General features: G+C 52.1%; 1 protein-coding gene across 16 annotated transcripts; it reads left to right on the forward strand.

Moving 5' to 3' along the window:
- Window positions 1–242: 242 nt before the first annotated feature.
- LOC310883820 (uncharacterized protein) lies at window positions 243–19,053 on the forward strand. 16 transcript variants are annotated; one of them, XM_083804764.1, is made up of 35 exons: window positions 243–592; window positions 1,214–1,413; window positions 1,527–1,778; window positions 1,919–1,973; window positions 2,325–2,424; window positions 3,661–3,944; window positions 4,027–4,452; window positions 4,586–4,707; window positions 4,826–4,918; window positions 5,078–5,131; window positions 5,232–5,326; window positions 6,707–6,759; window positions 6,859–6,936; window positions 7,011–7,067; window positions 7,150–7,243; window positions 7,420–7,507; window positions 9,583–9,782; window positions 9,884–10,018; window positions 10,102–10,152; window positions 10,282–10,341; window positions 10,442–10,495; window positions 10,864–10,955; window positions 11,578–11,708; window positions 11,893–11,951; window positions 12,092–12,146; window positions 12,498–12,598; window positions 13,838–13,905; window positions 14,071–14,123; window positions 14,223–14,275; window positions 14,375–14,431; window positions 14,514–14,607; window positions 14,784–14,871; window positions 16,181–16,413; window positions 16,590–16,677; window positions 18,685–19,053. In XM_083804764.1, the coding sequence occupies exons 26-32, from the start codon at window positions 12,553–12,555 to the stop codon at window positions 14,785–14,787; spliced, it is 375 nt and encodes a 124-aa protein (XP_083660890.1). In that variant the 5' UTR covers window positions 243–592; window positions 1,214–1,413; window positions 1,527–1,778; window positions 1,919–1,973; window positions 2,325–2,424; window positions 3,661–3,944; window positions 4,027–4,452; window positions 4,586–4,707; window positions 4,826–4,918; window positions 5,078–5,131; window positions 5,232–5,326; window positions 6,707–6,759; window positions 6,859–6,936; window positions 7,011–7,067; window positions 7,150–7,243; window positions 7,420–7,507; window positions 9,583–9,782; window positions 9,884–10,018; window positions 10,102–10,152; window positions 10,282–10,341; window positions 10,442–10,495; window positions 10,864–10,955; window positions 11,578–11,708; window positions 11,893–11,951; window positions 12,092–12,146; window positions 12,498–12,552; the 3' UTR covers window positions 14,788–14,871; window positions 16,181–16,413; window positions 16,590–16,677; window positions 18,685–19,053. The 16 variants fall into 16 exon arrangements, with proteins under 16 accessions (XP_083660890.1, XP_083660893.1, XP_083660892.1 ...); XM_083804767.1 differs by having other exon boundaries at window positions 6,859–6,911; window positions 7,011–7,078; XM_083804766.1 differs by having other exon boundaries at window positions 4,027–4,092; window positions 4,179–4,229; window positions 4,316–4,452; window positions 6,836–7,243.
- The last annotated feature ends 1,394 nt before the right edge of the window (window positions 19,054–20,447 follow it).

The following is a 20,447-nucleotide window of genomic DNA, read 5'->3' on the forward strand; positions in this document are numbered from 1 at the left end:
CAGGCTGAAACGCAGTGTGCAGTACAGGACGTCACGACCCGAGCTACCTCTGGAGTGACTCTGGTGAGTGATGAACAGAGGTAGCTGTTATTTTTGGGGTGCGGTTGTCGCTGCAGTTTTTTTAACTATATCAAATAGAGTAAAATTCCAGTTTCTCTTTTGGAGGTGCTCTAGGTGGCTTCAGAGAACGGGTGGAAGCATCTGCCATGTGGGGTAGGTAAGCAGCTGAGGTAAAGGAGGGGATGAGAGTAACTGTCCTAAGGGTGCCGTGGCTTTTGCTGCTGTGGTTGCTTTCTCTTCTGCTTATCAGGTGCCACAGGCAAGGTGGGCTGTGATAGTCTTTGGAAAAGGAGCAAAGCAGGTCACTGGAATGCTGTTTGGTTCCTGAGACAGGAGTTGTAGAGGAGAAAAGCTTTCAATATTTAAAGCTGAAGCAAAAATAAATAAACCACAGCTGCTGCTTCTCTTTCTACTTGTGCTTTGCCCCTCCCCTTTCCCAGGTGATTGCCTTTGGGTTCCAGGGAGGGCCTAGTGGTCATTGAGTCACAGGCATCCCTTCAGAGAGCTCATTATGCCTGGGCTGCACTTTGGGGTAAGTGCTTTGTTTTTCCTTCAGTGAGTTGGAGGTTTCTTTAGGTGGTTAAGAGTCTATGGACTGATGCGTTTCCAAGTAGAGACCGGTACGCCCATCTTTGTGAGGTAACAACTGGTAGGATCTGTTAGAGTAAACCAATCCAGTAATAGGTGCCTGTATTGCATGCAGCTCTTCTTCAGGTGAGTAATTGTTATAGCATGTTTACGGGTAGGATGGCAGTGCTACTTTGTGTGTTTGCTTTTGGTTCTGGGTCCCTTATGATTTTTGCTGAATTAAGGCAAATATTATCAAAGTTATAACCTTGGTGGCAAAGTGATGGAGCAGGGTTTAGGAGATAAGTATCATCGAAGCTCCCTGTGTAAGCATGCGTCTGAAAAGAGTAGCAGTAGGCCTGTAAGGGGTAGTCTTTTTCAGGGTTAGGGACAGTTTGTTATAGTTTTGGAGCTTTTGCCTGTGGTTTGTGTGGCTGTAGAGTCTTTAGATGTTGCAGCCTTCTAGTTTTTAAGTGCTTGGAATTCACGTAATAGAGGTGTGCTTAGGAGGTGTTGCTGGCTAACTTGTTTTTGAGAAATGGTGGGGTACGGTTCCTTTTTTTTTGAGTTATCTTTTAATCTCTAGGTATATCAAGTCATTTGCATAACTGTCCAGAGGCTTCACAAGGAGCTTCAGTACGCATCCGAAGGGGCTTGACCGCATAAGTGCAGTATTACGGAGAGACTGAGCAGGGTCACCGTTCTCATCTGTAAAGGAGAAGTCTGTGATTACCCCTGTTGGGGCTGCTGTGCATTCATGGCCTTTTGGCATTTGTGGACCTGAGGGTGTGTTTTTTTTTTTCGGCTCTCGTCTCTGTGTTTGAGTCCTCTGCAAGGAGCTGTACTGTTTGTGTGTCCATCACGGATATGACCTTCTCTTTTTGTTTCTTGTATCCCAGGGCATGGGCCCGGACACTTGAATGAGGCACGAGGGTGAGTGGACGGCAGTGTGGGCCCTGAGTTGGTCAGTGGATTGTGTTAGTCTGCTTTGCCTGTTATGCAGGCTTTGGAAGCACCTTGAAAGAGCAGAGTACATCTCCTGCCACGTTCCTGAGGCGCGCCTGGCGTCAGCGGTTCCAGTTCCTGAAATGCTGGAGATGCTCGGAGCACAAGAGGAGCTGGGAGCGTGATGCATCTCCTTGGGATGTTAGGTGAGCAAAGCGGTGGTACTGGGTTGGGGAACGTGGGTCTGGGGCTTCTTGGCTGTTGGGGTAGGGGAAGAAAGAAGAGGAGTGGGTATAGACTGTTTTGTGGATTGTCATTTTTGTTTGTTCTTTCTCCTTGGTCTAAGCTACGTGACCTTGGCTCAGCACAGTAAATGGAAGCGCTAAGCCTGGATCGGGAAGGTGAGTGGAGAAAAGTTGGGAAAAGGGCATTGGTTTTGGTTTAGTAGTCTATTGGTCCCACCTCTGGGTGACTCCTCTTTTCCGGGGACGAAGAAGATAGTGGGAACATCCTAGTTGGCCTCTGTGGTCCACCTTGAGGATGGATTGTGACCCCTGAGAATTAAGTCCAGGGGCAAATACTGTGTGTTTGGGGGTGGTTGGCAGGGGAAGGCGGGCAGTTGTCTGGAGTTGGTCTATCTGACTTCAGTAGCAGAGCAGGTCAGTGGACTACTGTTTTGTTTTTGAGGTGGGTGTTTCACTGGAAGAAGTTTGGCTGGTGTGCCAGTGCCCGATGGCACTTTATTTCTGCAGGTGAAGAGGAGCCTCGTGCCGGAAGCAATGTCCTGGCTAGCCTTCGTGTTCCTTGATGAGGATGGAACCTGCCTCCTGTCATTCCAAGCTAAGTTGTGGGGCAAGTGCTATGTTTGCTTTCGGGTTTTGAATGCACACATAGGGCAAGGGTCTGTGCTTTTAAGTCATTGCTGTGGATGGGGCCTTTTAGGATTGATCACGGTCAGACAGTGTGTGGGGGCATGGGATTCTGTCAGGTAGGGCTTGAGCACGTGCCAGGCAGGGCAGTTCCAGCTTGGTGTCTGTGTTCTGTGTTGTCTGTGCTGTGCTGTTGCTCCTGGTGCTTGGCAGGCCCTGGGGAAGCCTTCCTGAGGGTGTTGAACACTTGACCTCACTGGAATAATGCTGATGCTCAATCGGAAGCTGAGCATTTCTTGTCTTGCAGTGGGAGCTTAAAGAGATCATTTCTTCTGTGCGTGTAATTTTTTTGTATCAAATGTTTCTTGATGTGATCATCATATGTTACGCGCTCCTCAGGTCTTGATATCCTCATTGCCTTTTTCCACTGGACAGATTAGATGGGCAACTTGTTAGCCACACCAAAAGTCCTAAATGCTTGTTTCATCATCGTAGGGCTGATCTGAGCACGTCTTGTCTTGCAGTCGCAGCTTAAAGCGCAGATATGTTTCAGGTCTTGTGCATCATATTCGGTTTCAGATGGCATCTGTTTCCATACTCACTCTTGCAGAAGTCATCTGGGTCGCATCAGGAGCTCTGTCTTGGGAATTCATTTCCTAAGAGATTTCTTCTGGGGTTTGCACTCCCCATCCTTCTGGTCTCTTGTCTTGAAGGCAGGCTTTCTATGCCTCCATCATCCCAGTTCTGGCAGTTGCTTCCAGTCGCATGTAGTGACATTTGAGTCTCTCCTTGGGTCTGCTGCAGAGCACCTGTTCTGACTTGCTGTCGCTGTATGGCTTCCCTCTGGGAGTCCTTTTTTTGCGCCTTGTGTTCTGTGTTTTGTTCGTAATGTTTGTAGCGTGCCTGTGTGTGTGTGTTTGGCCTGGAGCTGTCCTGCCTGGCAGTTAGTGATGGTAGCTAACGTGGCAGTGTACTAATACATTGTCCGGACTGTTTTGGCAAAGACATCCGGTCTGCCTCTGGGCACGTACTGAAGGGCAGCTGGCACAGAGTCATCTCCGTGGTGTTTGGCAAATGTGGAGGGGGAGACTTGAGCTGCTTGCGAGCAGCTGTTTGCATAGTGCTTGAATAGTGCTAGAGGAGAGGTCTGTCATTGAATCTTGAAAGCTCGCAGATATGGAGTTTTGATTTTTTGTTTGTATTTCGTTCCCCCCCGCAGTAGGAGGGGTAAACCTTAGGAGGAACTGGTCACAGGAAAGAGCTCCTTTTGGAACTGTCAAGGACTCGGTAGGCAACCCGGTGACTGGCTTGATCTACTTTCCAGGTGCTGAGGCAAGGGGGCTGCTGTTTTGAAATGATAAAATTAGCCATGGGGTCCCTTGTGTTGTTGAGGGATGGGTGCTAATGCTGGCAGCTGAATGATTACCTTCTATGTTTTCGTTTGTTAAAGCTGAAACACAGCGTACAACCTGGGACTTCGTACCCAGAGCTGCCTCTGGCAAGGTGAGCGATGAACAGATGGAGCAGTAATAGTTGGGTTGCGGTTCTCACTGTCACTCTAAGTGACCCCTCTTTTCTGTTTTAGAGGTGTTGTAGCTGGCTTAAGAGGGTAGATGGAAGCATCTGCCTCGGGGTAGGTAAGCGGGTAGAGGTAAGGCAGCAGATGAGAGTAACTGTCCTAGCTGTGCTGCGGCTTAGGATGCTGCCTTAGCCTATGCTTTTCTTCCTCTTTCACAGGTGTCTCGCACAGGCTCAAAGGAGCAAACTGCATTCTGAAGAGCTGCTTAAGTAGGGGGGCTGGTCATGAGCTGGGTTGGAGCGGAATGGCCAAGTAGCACGAGGTGACTATGAAAGGTCTCTGTCTTGCTTTGCAGGTGCCATGGCAGGCTCTCCACAGAAGTGGCTGAGGATTTGAGATGAGGCCGGAGAGTGACAAGGAGCAGTACGTGCAGGGATGGTTTCCAAGCGCTGCGGTTGCTTTCTCTTCTGTTGGTCAGGTGCCACAGGCAAGGTGGGCTGTGACATCAGTCTTTAGAATCAGAGCAAAGCAGGTCACTGGAATGCCACAGGGCATCTGAGAAGGGTGTTTTAACAGGAAAAGTTTGTCTGGCATGGCGGTGTCTGATGGCAGTGTGTTTCCACAGGTGAAGAGGTGCCTGGAGCCCCATCTCATCTAGCCTGCACGTGCCTTGAGGATAAAGCCTGCTTTCCAGCAGTGTGGAAAGCACCACCAGTCTGTGGTGCCGGCCCGGCCGAGTTGGAGCATGTGAGCAGCTGAAGAAAAAGAGCTAGTGAAAGAGAGGTATTGCAGCAGGTAGGCTGTGCCTGTGAGGTGCCTGAGGATCTGCCTTTTCTTTTTTTTCTTTTGTGGGTGCTTCCTGCAGCCTTGGAGAGGTGAATCCCCACATTGTGGAGTGCTGAGGAAAGACGAGAGGGTCGTCAGCCCAGTCAGTGTCCCTAAGCAAGGTCCCCCTAAGGCAAGTCCTTGAAGTGTTTCCCCTGGTTTAGCAGGTGCTGCAGCAGGCCTTCCTCAGAATCTGCTGAGGGTCTGAGGTGAGGCTGGGTGGGATAGAGGAGCAGTGTGGTGGGTGATTACTTGAGAACACAACGATCATTTTATCCCTTTGTTTTCCCAGGTGGTGTGGGTGATACTGGCTGTACTGTTGGAGCTTGGACTCAGAGAGGAACGGGTGAGCACAACCGTATGTTGCTTCAGTGGTAGTCAGTATTGCGGAGGAGGTGGGCATCAGGGCCGGTGTGCTAGTGAATGCTGGTACGCTGTTTTTGCAGATGATGATGAGCCTGGCCATGGACTAAGATGTCTCTCAGTGTCTGTGCATTTCTTGAGGTGGAGGGAATTTACCATCCAGCAATCTGAGAGCTAAGTTGAGGGGCACCTGGTATTTGCATATGTGGTGTGGCTGATGGGAGCTGGGAGCCGGAGCAGCATGGAGCCAGCCGGCTGAATATACTTGGTGGCACTGTGAGGGTGGTTGAGGCTGCGTCACCTTCAGGCTGCTTGAGGCTGGGTCATCAGGCTAATAGAAGGAGCAGGGGGTATTTTGTAGTGTGAGTGTATGTGCCAGGCAGGACAGTTCCCATCTGTTTATTTGTCTTGTAGTGCTGCTTCTGCAGGGTGTGTTCTGTGTCATGCACTCCTCGGGTCTTTGTATCAAATGTTTCTTGATGTGATCATCATGTTACGTGCTCCTCAGGTCTTGATATCCTCATTGCTTTTTGCACTGGACAGACTAGAAAGGCAACTTGTTAGCCGTACCAAAGGTCCTAAAAGCTTGTTTTGTCATAATGGGTCTGATCCGAGCACTTCTTGTATTGCAGTCGCAGCTTAAAGCTCGGATGTGTTTCAGGTCTTGTGCATCATATTCGGTTTCAGATGGCATCTGTTTCCATACTCACTCTTGCGGAAGTCATGTGGGCTTCATCAGGAGCTCTGTCTTGGGAATTCATTTCCTAAGAGATTTCTTCTGGGGTTTGCACTCCCCATCCTTCTGGTCTCTTGTCTTGAAGGCAGGCTTTTTATGCCTCCATCATCCCAGTTCTGGCAGTTGCTTCCAGTCGCATGTCGTGACATTTGAGTCTCTCCTTGGGTCTGCTGCAGAGCACCTGTTCTGACTTGCTGTAGGGCTTCCCTCTGGGAGTCCTCTTTTTTTTTGCGCCTTGTGTTCTGTGTTTTGTTCGTAATGTTTGTAGCGTGCCTGTGTGTGTGTGTTTGGCCTGGAGCTGTCCTGCCTGGCAGTTAGTGATGGTAGCTAACGTGGCAGTGTACTAATACATTGTCCGGACTGTTTTGGCAAAGACATCTGGTCTGCCTCTGGGCACGTACTGAAGGGCAGCTGGCACAGAGTCATCTCTGTGGTGTTTGGCAAATGTGGAGGGGGAGACTTGAGCTGCTTGCGAGCAGCTGTTTGCATAGTGCTTGAATAGTGCTAGAGGAGAGGTCTGTCATTGAATCTTGAAAGCTCGCAGATATGGAGTTTTGATTTTTTGTTTGTATTTCGTTCCCCCCCGCAGTAGGAGGGGTAAACCTTAGGAGGAACTGGTCACAGGAAAGAGCTCCTTTTGGAACTGTCAAGGACTCGGTAGGCAACCCGGTGACTGGCTTGATCTACTTTCCAGGTGCTGAGGCAAGGGGGCTGCTGTTTTGAAATGATAAAATTAGCCATGGGGTCCCTTGTGTTGTTGAGGGATGGGTGCTAATGCTGGCAGCTGAATGATTATCTTCTGACTGTTTTCATTTGTTAAAGCTGAAACACAGCGTACAACCTGGGACTTCATGACCAGAGCTGGTTTTGGCAAGGTGAGCGATGAACAGATGCAGCAGTTATTTTAGGGGTGCGGTTGTCACTGCAGTTACTTAACTACACAAAATGCAGTTAAAGTCCTGTTTATATTCCAGAGGTGTTGTAGCTGGCTTAAGAGAGCAGATGGAAGCATCTGCGTCGAGGGCAGGTGAGGGGGCAGAGTAAGGGAGCAGGTGAGAGTACCTGTCCTAGCTGTGCTGCGGCTTTGGATGCTGCCGCGGCCTATGCTTTTCTTTTTCTTTCGCAGGTGCCTTGCACAGACTCAGAGGGGCCAAGCTGCACTCTGAAGAGCAGCACGAGAAGGGCAGGCTGGTCGTGAGTGGGGTTGGAGCAGAATGGCCAAGTTGTGCAAGGTGACTGCGAAGGGTTTCCATCTTGCTTTGCAGGTGCCATGGCAGGCTCTACACAGAAGTGGCTGAGGATTTGAGAAGAGGTTACAGAGCATCAAGGAGCGGCACGTGCAGTGACGGTTTCCAAACGGTATGGTTGCTTTCTCTTCTGTTGGTCAGGTGCCACAGGCAAGGTGGGCTGTGACACTAGTCTTTAGAATCGGAGCAAAGCAGGTCACTTGAATGCCGCGGGGCATCTGAGAAGGGTGTTTTAACAGAAAAAGCTTGTCTGGCATGGCAGTGCCTGATGGCAGTGTGTTTCCACAGGTGAAGAGGTGCCTGAAGCCCCATCCTGTCTAGCCTGCGCACACCTCGCTGAGAACGAAAGCCGCTTTCCAGTAATTCAGAAAGCCAAGTTACGTCTCGGCCTCGAGCATCTGGGGCTCGTGCCTGTGCTTTTGGGCCTGTCTGTAGCGTTTGGCACCTGCATTAGTAGTTTCTTGGCGTATCTTTAGGCTTTTGGGGCCTGTGTCTTGGGGGGGGGTGTGGAGCTGCTTGTACACCTTTGGGGCTTGCATCTGGGGGGGGGGGGGAGTTGCTTGAACACCTTTGGGGACTGTGTCTGGGGGAGGGGTCAGGGCCTGCATCTGGGGGGGTTGGAAGCTGCTCCTACAATGTAGGGATCTGTATCTGTGGTGGTTGGGAGCTGCTTGTACACAGTACGGGCTTGCGTTTGGGGGTGGGTGTTGGGAGCTGGAGCTGCTTGTACAATTCAGGGATCTGCATCTGGAGGGGGTAGGGAGCTGCTTGTCCACCTTTGGGACTTGCATCTGGGGGGGGGTGGGAGCTGCTTGTCCACCTTTGGGACTTGCATCTGGGGGGGGTTGGGAGCTGCTTGTACATCTTTGGGACTTGTATCTGGGGGGGGGGGTTGGGAGCTGCTTGTACATTGCAGGGTCCTGCCTTGGGCATGGTTTGTAGCTGCTTGTACAGCTTTGGGGTCTGCAGCTGGGGGGTGGTTGAGAGGTGCTTGTCCACTGTAGGTGCCCACGTTTGGGGAGTTGGGAGCTGCTTGTACACTTTTGGGGCCTGCAGCTGGGAGGGGTTGTGAGATGCTTGTACATGCTAGGGGCTTCCCTCTATGGGGCTTTGGGGCCTGCCTCGGGGGGGGGGAGGGGTTGGAAGCTGCTTGCACACCCTTGGGGCCTGCCTCTGCGGGGGCTTGGTGCCTGCGTCTGGTGAGTGGGGGGGGGGGTTCAGAGCTGGTTGTAGTGTAGGAGCCTGCGTTGAGGGGGGGTTGGGAGCTGCTCGTACACTGGAAGCCTGGGTTGGGGGGGGGGAGGTTTGGAGCTGCTTGTGCACCTTTGGGGCTTGCATCTGGGGGGGGTTGGGGCCTGCCTCTGGGGGGGGTGGGTGGTTGTGAGCTGCTTGCACACCCTTGGGGCCTGCCTCTGTGGGGGCTTGGTGCCTGTGTCTGGGGAGTGGGGGGGTTCAGAGCTGGTTGTACAGTATAGGAACCTGCGTTGGGGTGAGGGGGGTTGGGAGCTGCTCGTGCACTGGACGCCTGGGATGGGGGGGGGAGGTTTGGAGCTGCTTGTGCAGCTTTGGGACTTGTATGTGTGGGGGGGTCGGGTGCTGGTTGTATCCCTTTGGGGCCTGCCTCTGGGGAGGGAGGGTGGGGAATTGCTTGTACACCTTTGGGGCCTGTGTCTGGAGGGGCTTGGGGCCTGCGTCTGGGGGGGGGGTTGGAGCTGGTTGTACACCTTTTGGGCTTGCATCTGGAGGGGGTTGGGGCCTGCCTCTGGGGGGGTGGTTGTGAGCTGCTTGTACACCTTTGGGGCCTGCGCCTGGGGGGGGGGTGGGAGCTGCTTGTACACTGTTAGGGCCTGCCTTGGGGGGGGGGGGGGGGGTTGGGGCATGTGCCTTGGGGGGGTGGGGTTGGGAGCTGCTTCTATGCTGTAGGGGTCTGGGTCTTGGGGGGTTGGGGCTGTTTGTATACCTTTGGGGCGTGCCTCTGGGGAGGGTGTCTGGTGTTTGGGGGCTTTTCTGTAGCGTTTGGGGCTTGCATTTTGGCTTTGGGATGTGTCTTGAGCTTCTGGGGCCTAGCTGTAGTGCTTGGGGCCTGCGTCTGGGGCTTTTCTGTAGCATATTGGTTGCGTGTTTGTGATTTGGGGTCTGTATCCAGGGTTTTGCCTTTTTTTGTAGTTTTCAGCTTTGTGTCAGTTTCTTTGTGGGTTGCCTGGGGTTGGGGCAGTTTGGGGTTTGGATCATTAGTCAGTGTCATTAGCGTCGGGGGGTTGATATGAAGGGTTAGGGTTGTGGTTAGAGTTGTTAGGGCTAAAGGGAATAAGGATTTTAGGGTAAGGGGATCAAGGTTGTGGGAATAAAAATGTTTTAGCACAGAGTTACATCGTTTAGAGGGAAGGAAGGTGGTATTGAGATATGCTTGCAGTGAGAAGAAAGCTTACCAGACAACCTTGTGAAATGCAGACAACCAGAATCCTTAGAGCAATTGGGTGGAAATCACGGTGTAAGAAACATTACCACCTCAAAGAGGAAAACAGTCAAGGAAAAAAGAAAATTGACTTGTAACAGGCCAGCAGCTGTGTATTTTCAGTGAAGCACCGGATAGATCGTGAACCTGGATTACCCAGTCAATGGGGAAACTGAAGCGAAGAATCTCAGAGCTGGTGAGGAGCTGAAGTAAAGGAGCTGGGAAGAGAGAGGTATTGCAGCAGGTACGCTGTGGCTGTGAGGTGCCTCAGGGTGTGCTTTTCTCTTGTCTCTGCAGGGGCTTTGTGAAGTCTTGGACAGGGAAATCCCCGTGTCACGGAGCAGTGAGGGAAGGTGAGAGTTCTATCAGCCTGGTGATCCCTGATCTGAAGCAAAGGGAAGACATTCAGGTGTTTCCCTCTGAGGGTCTGAGGTGAGGCTGTTTGGGACAGAGGAGCAATGTGGCAGGTGGAGGCTTGCAAGCAGAGCGATCATTTTGTCCTTCTGTGTTCCCAGGTGGCATGGGTGATGGTGGCCGTTCCTTTCGAGCTTGGATCTAACTTGCAGGTACAGAGGCAAGTGGACTGTTGTTTTGAAATGAAAACATTAAATATGGGGTGACTTCTGTTGTTGAGGGATGGGTGCTAATGCTGTCAGCTGAATGTTCATGGTCTGACTGTGTTTTCCTTTGTTCAGGCTGAAACGCAGTGTGCAGTACAGGACGTCACGACCCGAGCTGCCTCTGGAGTGACTCTGGTGAGTGATGAACAGAGGTAGGTGTTATTTTTGGGGTGCGGCTGTCGTTGCAATTTTTTTAACTACATCAGATAGAGTAAAATTCCAGTTTCTCTTTTAGAGGTGCTATAGGCGGCTTCAGAGAACGGGTGGAAGCATCTGCCATGTGGGGTAGGTAAGCAGCTGAGGTAAAGGAGGGGATGAGAGTAACTGTCCTGAGGGTGCAGTGTCTTTTATTGCTGTGGTTGCCTTCTCTTGTGCTTATCAGGTGCCACAGGCAAGGTGGGCTGTGATAGTCTTTAGAATAGGAGCGAAGCAGGTCACTGGAATGCTGTTTGGTTCCTGAGGCAGGTGTTGTAGAGGAGAAAAGCTTTCAATATTCAAAGCTGAAGCCAAAACATGGGGATTGTTGCTTCTAGAAACAACCCAGTTCTCTTGTCTGCACCCTGCATGCTGTTGAGCTAAGCCATATAAATAGATACATAAACCACAGGTGTTGCTTCTCCTCTTTCTACTTTGTGCTTTGCCCCTCCCCTTTCCCAGGTGATTGGCTTTGGGTCCCAGGCAGGGCCTAGTGGTAATTGAGTCGCAGGCATCCCATCAGAGAGCTCATTCTGCCTGGGCTGCACTTTGGGGTAAGTGCTTTGTTTTTCCTTCAGTCAGTTGCAGGGGTCTTTAGGTGGGTCAGAGTCTACAGAGTGATGTGTTTCCAAGTAGAGACCGGTACGCCCATCTTTGTGGGGTAACAACTAGTAGGACCTGTTAGAGTAAACCAATCTAGTAATAGGTGCCTGTATTGCATGCAGCTCTTCTTCAGGTGAGTAATTGTTATAGCATGTTTATGGATAGGATGTCAATGTTACTTTGTGTGTTTGCTTTGTGGTTCTGGGTCCCTTATGATTTCTGCAGAATTAAGGCAAATATTATCAAAGTTACAACCTTGGTGGCAAAGTGATGGAGCAGAGTTTAGGAGATAAGTATCATCGAAGCTCCCTGTGTAAGCATGTGTCTGAAAAGAGCAGCAGTAGGCATGTAAGGGGTAGTCTTTTTCAGGGTTAGGGACAGTTTGTTATATTTTTGGAGCTTTTGCCTGTGGTTTGTGTGGCTGTAGAGTCTTCAGATGTTGCAGCCTTCTAGTTTTTAAGTGCTTGGAATTCACGTAATAGAGGTGTGCTTAGGAGGTGTTGCTGGCTAACTTGTTTTTGGGAAATGGTGGGGTACGGTTCCTTTTTTTTTGAGTTACCTTTTAATCTCTAGGTATATCAAGCCATTTGCATAACTGTCCAGAGGCTTCACAAGGAGCTTCAGTACGCATCAGAAGGGGCTTGACCGCATAAGTGCAGTATTATGGAAAGACTGAGCAGGGTCACCGTTCTCATCTGTAAAGGGTAAGTCTGTGATTACCCCTGTTGGGGCTGCTGTGCATTCATGGCCTTTTGGCATTTGTGGACCTGAGGGCGTGTTTTTTTTTTTTCTGGCTCTCGTCTCTGTGTTTGAGTCCTCTGCAAGGAGCTGTACTGTTTGCGTATCCATCACGGATATGACCTTCTCTTTCTGTTTCTTGTATCCCAGGGCATGGGCACAGACACTTGAATGAGGCACGAGGATGATGCATCTCCTTGGGATGTTAGGTGAGCGAAGCGGTGGTACTGGGTTGGGGAACATGTGTCTGGGGCTTCTTGGCTGTTGGGGTAGGGGAGGAAAGAAGAGGAGTGGGTATAGACTGTTTTGTGGATTGTCATTTTTGTTTGTTCTTTCTCCTTGGTCTAAGCCACGTGACCTTGGCTCAGTACAGTAAATGGAAGCGCTAAGCCTGGATCGGGAAGGTGAGTGGAGAAAAGTTGGAAAAAGGGCATTGTTTTTGATTTGGTAGTCTATTGGTCCCACCTCTGGGTGACTCCTCTTTTCTGGGGACGAAGAAGATAGCGGGAACATCCTAGTTGGCCTCTGTGGTCCACCTTGAGGATGGATTGTGACCCCTGAGAATTAAGTCCAGGGGCAAATACTGTGTGTTTGGGGGTGGTTGGCAGGGGAAGGCGGGCAGTTGTCTGGAGTTGGTCTATCTGACTTCAGTAGCAGAGCAGGTCAGTGGACTACTGTTTTGTTTTTGAGGTGGGTGTTTCACTAGAAGAAGTTTGGCTGGTGTGCCAGTGCCCGATGGCGCTTTATTTCTGCAGGTGAAGAGGAGCCTCGTGCCGGAAGCAATGTCCTGGCTAGCCTTCGTGTTCCTTGATGAGGATGGAACCTGCCTCCCGTCATTCCCATGCTAAGTTGTGGGGCAAGTGCTATGTTTGCTTTCGGGTTTTGAATGCACACATAGGGCGAGGGTCTGTGCTTTTAAGTCATTGCTGTGGATGGGGCCTTTTAGGATTGATCACGGTCAGACAGTGTGTGGGGGCGTGGGATTCTGTCAGGTAGGGCTTGAGCACGTGCCAGGCAGGGCAGTTCCAGCTTGGTGTCTCTGTTCTGTGTTGTCTGTGCTGTTGCTCCTGGTGCTTGGCAGGCCCTGGGGAAGCCGTCCTGAGGGTGTTGAACACTTGACCTCACTGGAATAATGCTGATGCTCAAACGGAAGCTGAGCATTTCTTGTCTTGCAGTGGGAGCTTAAAGAGATCATTTCTTCTGTGCGTGTAATTTTTTTTGTATCAAATGTTTCTTGATGCGATCATCATATGTTACGCGCTCCTCAGGTCTTGATATCCTCATTGCCTTTTTCCACTGGACGGATTAGATGGGCAACTTGTTAGCCACACCAAAGGTCCTAAATGCTTGTTTCATCATTGTAGGGCTGATCTGAGCACTTCTTGTCTTGCAGTCACAGCCTGAAGCGCAGATGTGTTTCAGGTCTTGTGCATCATATTCGGTTTCAGATGGCATCTGTTTCCATCCTCGCTGTTGCGGAAGTCATGTGGGCTTCATCAGGAGCTCTGTCTTGGGAGTTCATTTCCGAAGCATTTTTCTTCTGGGGTTTGCACTCCCCATCCTTCTGGTCTCTTGTCTTGAAGGCAGGCTTTTTATGCCTCCATCATCCCAGTTCTGGCAGTTGCTTCCAGTCGCATGTCGTGACATTTGAGTCTCTCCTTGGGTCTGCTGCAGAGCACCTGTTCTGACTTGCTGTAGGGCTTCCCTCTGGGAGTCCTCTTTTTTTTTGCGCCTTGTGTTCTGTGTTTTGTTCGTAATGTTTGTAGCGTGCCTGTGTGTGTGTGTTTGGCCTGGAGCTGTCCTGCCTGGCAGTTAGTGATGGTAACTAACGTGGCGGTCCATCGGTGTACTAATACATTGTCCGGACTGTTTTGGCAAAGACATCTGGTCTGCCTCTGGGCACGTACTGAAGGGCAGCTGGCACAGAGTCATCTCCGTGGTGTTTGGCAAATGTGGAGGGGGAGACTTGAGCTGCTTGCGAGCAGCTGTTTGCATAGTGCTTGAATAGTGCTAGAGGAGAGGTCTGTCATTGAATCTTGAAAGCTCGCAGATATGGAGTTTTGATTTTTTGTTTGTATTTCGTTCCCCCCCGCAGTAGGAGGGGTAAACCTTAGGAGGAACTGGTTACAGGAAAGAGCTCCTTTTGGAACTGTCAAGGACTCGGTAGGCAACCCGGTGACTGGCTTGATCTACTTTCCAGGTGCTGAGGCAAGGGGGCTGCTGTTTTGAAATGATAAAATTAGCCATGGGGTCCCTTGTGTTGTTGAGGGATGGGTGCTAATGCTGGCAGCTGAATGATTATCTTCTGACTGTTTTCATTTGTTAAAGCTGAAACACAGCGTACAACCTGGGACTTCACGACCAGAGCTGGTTTTGGCAAGGTGAGCGATGAACAGATGCAGCAGTTATTTTAGGGGTGCGGTTGTCACTGCAGTTACTTAACTACACAAAATACAGTTAAAGTCCTGTTTATATTCCAGAGGTGGTGTAGCTGGCTTAAGAGAGCAGATGGAAGCATCTGCGTCGAGGGCAGGTGAGGGGGCAGAGTAAGGGAGCAGGTGAGAGTACCTGTCCTAGCTGTGCTGCGGCTTTGGATGCTGCCGCGGCCTATGCTTTTCTTTTTCTTTCGCAGGTGCCTTGCACAGACTCAGAGGGGCCAAGCTGCACTCTGAAGAGCAGCACGAGAAGGGCAGGCTGGTCGTGAGTGGGGTTGGAGCAGAATGGCCAAGTTGCGCAAGGTGACTGCGAAGGGTTTCCATCTTGCTTTGCAGGTGCCATGGCAGGCTCTACACAGAAGTGGCTGAGGATTTCAGAAGAGGTTACAGAGCATCAAGGAGCGGCACGTGCAGTGACGGTTTCCAAACGGTATGGTTGCTTTCTCTTCTGTTGGTCAGGTGCCACAGGCAAGGTGGGCTGTGACACTAGTCTTTAGAATCGGAGCAAAGCAGGTCACTTGAATGCCGCGGGGCATCTGAGAAGGGTGTTTTAACAGAAAAAGCTTGTCTGGCATGGCAGTGCCTGATGGCAGTGTGTTTCCACAGGTGAAGAGGTGCCTGAAGCCCCATCCTGTCTAGCCTGCGCACACCTCGCTGAGAACGAAAGCCGCTTTCCAGTAATTCAGAAAGCCAAGTTACGTCTCGGCCTCGAGCATCTGGGGCTCGTGCCTGTGCTTTTGGGCCTGTCTGTAGCGTTTGGCACCTGCATTAGTACTTGCTTGGCATATGTTTAGGCTTTTGGGGCCTGTGTCTTGGGGGGGGGTGTGGAGCTGCTTGTACACCTCTGGGGCTTGCATCTGGGGGGGGTTGGGAGCTGCTTGTACACCTCTGGGGCTTGCATCTGGGGGGGGGTTGGGAGCTGCTTGTACACCTCTGGGGCTTGCATCTGGGGGGGGTTGGGAGCTGCTTGTGCACCTTTGGGGCTTGCATCTGGAGGGGGTTGGGAGCTGCTTCTGCACCTTTGGGGCTTGCATCTGGGGGGGGTTGGGAGCTGCTTGTACACCTTTGGGACTTGCATCTGGGGGGGTTGGGAGCTGCTTGTACATCTTTCGGGCTTGCATCTGGAGGGGGTTGGGAGCTGCTTGTACACTGTTAGGGCCTGCCTTGGGGGGGGTGGGTTGGGGCATGTGCCTTGGGGGTGGGGTTGGGAGCTGCTTCTACGCTGTAGGGGTCTGGGTCTTGGGGGGTTGGGGCTGTGTTTACAGCTTTGGGGCGTGCCTCTGGGGAGGGTGGGGAGTTGCTTGTACACGCTAGGGGCTTCCCTCTGTGGGGCTTTGGGGCCTGCCTCGGGGGGGGGGAGGGGTTGGAAGCTGCTTGCACACCCTTGGGGCCTGCCTCTGCGGGGGCTTGGTGCCTGCGTCTGGTGAGTGGGGGGGGGGGGGGGTTTCAGAGCTGGTTGTAGTGTAGGAGCCTGCGTTGGGGGGGGGTTGGGAGCTGCTTGTACATTGGAAGCCTGGTTTGGGGGGGGGGGGAGGTTTGGAGCTGCTTGTGCACCTTTGGGGCTTGCATCTGGGGGGGGGGTTGGGGCCTGCCTCTGGGGGGGGTGGGTGGTTGTGAGCTGCTTGCACACCCTTGGGGCCTGCCTCTGCGGGGGCTTGGTGCTTGCATCTGGGGAGTGGGGGGGGTTCAGAGCTGGTTGTACAGTATAGGAGCCTGCGTTGGGGGGGGGGGTTGGGAGCTGCTCATACACTGGACGCCTGGGATGGGGGGGGAGGTTTGGAGCTGCTTGTGCACCTTTGGGACTTGCATCTGGGGGGGGTCGGGTGCTGGTTGTACACCTTTGGGGCCTGCCTCTGGGGGGGTGGGAGCTGCTTGTACACTGTTAGGGCATGCCTTGGGGGTGGGGGTTGGGGTATGTGCCTTGGGGGGTTGGGGTTGGGAGCTGCTTCTATGCTGTAGGGGTCTGGGTCTTGGGGGCCTATGCTTTTCTTTTTCTTTCGCAGGTGCCTTGCACAGACTCAGAGGGGCCAAGCTGCACTCTGAAGAGCAGCACGAGAAGGGCAGGCTGGTCGTGAGTGGGGTTGGAGCAGAATGGCCAAGTTGCGCAAGGTGACTGCGAAGGGTTTCCATCTTGCTTTGCAGGTGCCATGGCAGGCTCTACACAGAAGTGGCTGAGGATTTCAGAAGAGGTTACAGAGCATCAAGGAGCGGCACGTGCAGTGACGGTTTCCAAACGGTATGGTTGCTTTCTCTTCTGTTGGTCAGGTGCCACAGGCAAGGTGGGCTGTGACAGTAGTCTTTAGAATCGGAGCAAAGCAGGTCACTTGAATGCCGCGGGGCATCTGAGAAGGGTGTTTTAACAGAAAAAGCTTGTCTGGCATGGCAGTGCCTGATGGCAGTGTGTTTCCACAGGTGAAGAGGTGCCTGGAGCCCCATCCTGTCTAGCCTGCGCACACCTCGCTGAGAAGGAAAGCCGCTTTCCAGTAATTCAGAAAGCCAAGTTACGTCTCGGCCTCGAGCATCTGGGGCGTGTGCCTGTGCTTTTGGGCCTGTCTGTAGCGTTTGGCACCTGCATTAGTACTTGCTTGGCATATGTTTAGGCTTTTGGGGCCTGTGTCTTGGGGGTTTGTGGAGCTGCTTGTACACCTTTGGGGACTGTGTTTTGGGGGGGGGGGGTCAGGGCCTGCATCTGGGCGGGTTGGAAGCTGTTCCTAGAATGTAGGGATCTGTATCTGTGGGGGTTGGGAGCTGCTTGTACACTGCAGGGATCTACATCTGGAGGGGGTTGGGAACTGCTTGTCCACCTTTGGGACTTGCATCTGGGGGGTGGTTGGGAGCTGCTTGTACACCTTTTGGACTTGCATCTGGAGTGGGTTGGGAGCTGCTTGTACATCTTTGGGACTTGTATCTGGGGGGGGTTGAGAGCTGCTTGTACACTGCAGGGTCCTGCCTTGGGCATGGTTTGTAGCTGCTTGTACAGCTTTGGGGTCTGCAGCTGGGGGGTGGTTGAGAGGTACTTGTCCACTGTAGGTGCCCATGTCTGGGGAGTTGGGAGCTGCTTGTACACTTTTGGGGCCTGCAGCTGGGAGGGGTTGTGAGATGCTTGTACATGCTAGGGGCTTCCCTCTATGGGGCTTTGGTGCTTGCCTCGTGGGGGGGGTGGTTGGGAGCTGCTTGCACACCCTTTGGGGCCTGCCTCTGTGGGGGCTTGGTGCCTCCGTCTGGGGAGCGGGGGGGTGGGGGTTCAGAGCTGGTTGTACAGTATAGGAGCCTGCGTTGGGGGGGGGTTGGGAGCTGCTCGTACACTGGACGCCTGGGTTGGGGGGGGGAGGTTTGGAGCTGCCTTGTGCACCTTTGGGGCTTGCATCTGGGGGGGGGGGTCGGGTGCTGGTTGTACACCTTTGGGGCCTGCCTCTGGGGAGGGAGGGTGGGGAGGGAGTTGCTTGTACCCCTTCGGGGCCTGTGTCTGGGGGGGGTTTGGCGCCTGCGTCTGGGGGGGGGAGTTTGGAGCTGGTTGTACACCTTTCGGGATTGCCTCTGGAGGGGGTTGGGGCCTGCCTCTGGGGGGGGGGGTGGTTGTGAGCTGCTTGTACACCTTTGGGGCCTGCGCCTGGGGGGGGGGTTGGGAGCTGCTTGTACACTGTTAGGGCCTGCCTTGGGGGGGGGGGGGTTGGGGCATGTGCCTTGGGGGATGGGGTTGGGAGCTGCTTCTATGCTGTAGGGGTCTGGGTCTTGGGGGGTTGGGGCTGTTTGTATACCTTTGGGGCGTGCCTCTGGGGAGGGCGGGGAGTTGCTTGTACACCTTTGGGGCCTGTGTCTGGGGGGGGGTTGGGGCCTGTGCTGGGGGGGGTTGGGAGCTGCTTGTACACTCTAGGGTCCTCTGGCGGGCTTTGGAGCCTCCCTTTGAGGGGGGCAGTTGGGAGCTGGTTGTACACCTTTGGGGCCTGAGTTTGGGGCGTGCGGGCTGGGGCCTGCATCTGGGTGGGGTGGGGTCCAGTTCATGGGGGGAGGGTTGGGAGCTGCTTGTGGACAGTTGGGGTCTGCATCTGGGTGTGGTTGGGGCCTGTGTCTGGGGGTGGGTCGTGGCCCGCGTGTAGACTTCTGCAGCCTGTGTCTGGTGTTTGGGGGCTTTTCTGTAGCGTTTGGGGCTTGCATTTTGGCTTTGGGATGTGTCTTGAGCTTCTGGGGCCTAGCTGTAGTGCTTGGGGCCTGCGTCTGGGGCTTTTCTGTAGCATATTGGTTGCGTGTTTGTGATTTGGGGTCTGTATCCAGGGTTTTGCCTTTTTTTGTAGTTTTCAGCTTTGTGTCAGTTTCTTTGTGGGTTGCCTGGGGTTGGGGCAGTTTGGGGTTTGGATCATTAGTCAGTGTCATTAGCGTCGGGGGGTTGATATGAAGGGTTAGGGTTGTGGTTAGAGTTGTTAGGGCTAAAGGGAATAAGGATTTTAGGGTAAGGGGATCAAGGTTGTGGGAATAAAAATGTTTTAGCACAGAGTTACATCGTTTAGAGGGAAGGAAGGTGGTATTGAGATATGCTTGCAGTGAGAAGAAAGCTTACCAGACAACCTTGTGAAATGCAGACAACCAGAATCCTTAGAGCAATTGGGTGGAAATCACGGTGTAAGAAACATTACCACCTCAAAGAGGAAAACAGTCAAGGAAAAAAGAAAATTGACTTGTAACAGGCCAGCAGCTGTGTATTTTCAGTGAAGCACCGGATAGATCGTGAACCTGGATTACCCAGTCAATGGGGAAACTGGGGAGGGTCCTGGTCACCGAGAGGAAAAAAAAATTTATATAAACTGTGTTATGGAACTAGTAGGTAGTTTGTGGGACGCCTGCCATTGCAATCGTGAATAAAAATGCTACTTCACTGAGATCCTTGCCTGAGCCTATGTTATTGGTTACAGAGTGTTTCTAACAAGATGTTAGGGTTTTAAGGTTTCAGGGCTAAGGCACTAGGGTTGGGTTTCAGGGTTAGGGTTTCCAGGGTTTAGGGTTAGGATTTTAAGGTTGTTAGGGCTGGAGTTATAAGGGTTAGGGGTTGGGGGTTGGTGTGTTAAGGTTTTAAAATATTTTGTGGTTTTAGTGTTGATAGGGTTTTTAGGGTTAGGGTCTTAGGGTTTTAGTTATGGTCAGGTATTTAGAGTTAGGGTTTTAAGGTCTTAAAAAAAAAAATTAAGGTTAGGATCTCCAGGGTTAGGGCTTTGAGAATCTTTACTTTTTGGGTTAGGGTTTAGAGGGTCTTAATTTTTAGGGTTAGGGCTTTTAGGCATAGGTCTAGTGTGGTAAATTTTATCGGGTTAGGACTGTAAGGGTTTTTAGGGTTAGGGTTTCTAGGGTTTTTTGGGGTAGGGGTTAGGGTTAGAGCGGTGGTTGCCGTAGGCTTAGGGGTCAAGGTTCTGAGGGGTTAGGCCTCATATTAGGGCGGAAGGCCAAAATAAGAGGGTGGGAGCCCCCCCAAAATTGAAGGGTTGAAGCCCCAAGTTAGGGGAAGGAACGTCAAAATAGTGGGGTCCCCCAAAATTGGGCGGAAGAGCTCTTAATATTGGGGGAAACCCAAAAAAGGAGGGTGGGGGACTCTAAAATTGGTTGTGTCCCCCCCAAAATTGGTTGTGTCCCCCCCAAAATTGGTTGTGTCCCCCCCCAATTAGGGGAGGAACCCCCAAAATTGGGTGGGCGAACCCCCAAATTGGGGGGGAAGAAGACTTAAATGGAAGTGTGAAATTCCAGAATTGAATGTGGACCCCCCAGAACACTCTTCAGGGGTTTAGTGTGGTAAATTTTATCGGGTTAGGGCTGTAAGGGTTTTTAGGGTTAGGGTTTCTAGGGTTTGTTGGGGTAGGGGTTAGGGTTGGATCCGTGGTTGCCATAGGGTTAGGGGTCAAGGTTCTTAGGGGTTAGGCCTAATATTAGGGCGGAAGGCCAAAATAAGAGGGGAGGAGCCCACCCAAAATTGAAGGGTTGAAGCCCCAAGTTAGGGGAAGGAACGTCAAAATAGTGGGGTCCCCCAAAATTGGGCGGAAGAGCTCTTAATATTGGGGGAAACCCAAAAAAGGAGGGTGGGGGACTCTAAAATTGGTTGTGTCCCCCCCAAAATTGGTTGTGTCCCCCCCCAATTAGGGGAGGAACCCCCAAAATTGGGTGGGCGAACCCCCAAATTGGGGGGGAAGAAGACTTAAATGGAAGTGTGAAATTCCAGAATTGAATGTGGACCCCCCAGAACACTCTTCAGGGGTTTAGTGTGGTAAATTTTATCGGGTTAGGGCTGTA

This window comes from Anser anser, assembly GCF_964211835.1.
Source record: "Anser anser genome assembly, chromosome: 19".
NCBI classification, from domain to species: domain Eukaryota; kingdom Metazoa; phylum Chordata; class Aves; order Anseriformes; family Anatidae; genus Anser; species Anser anser.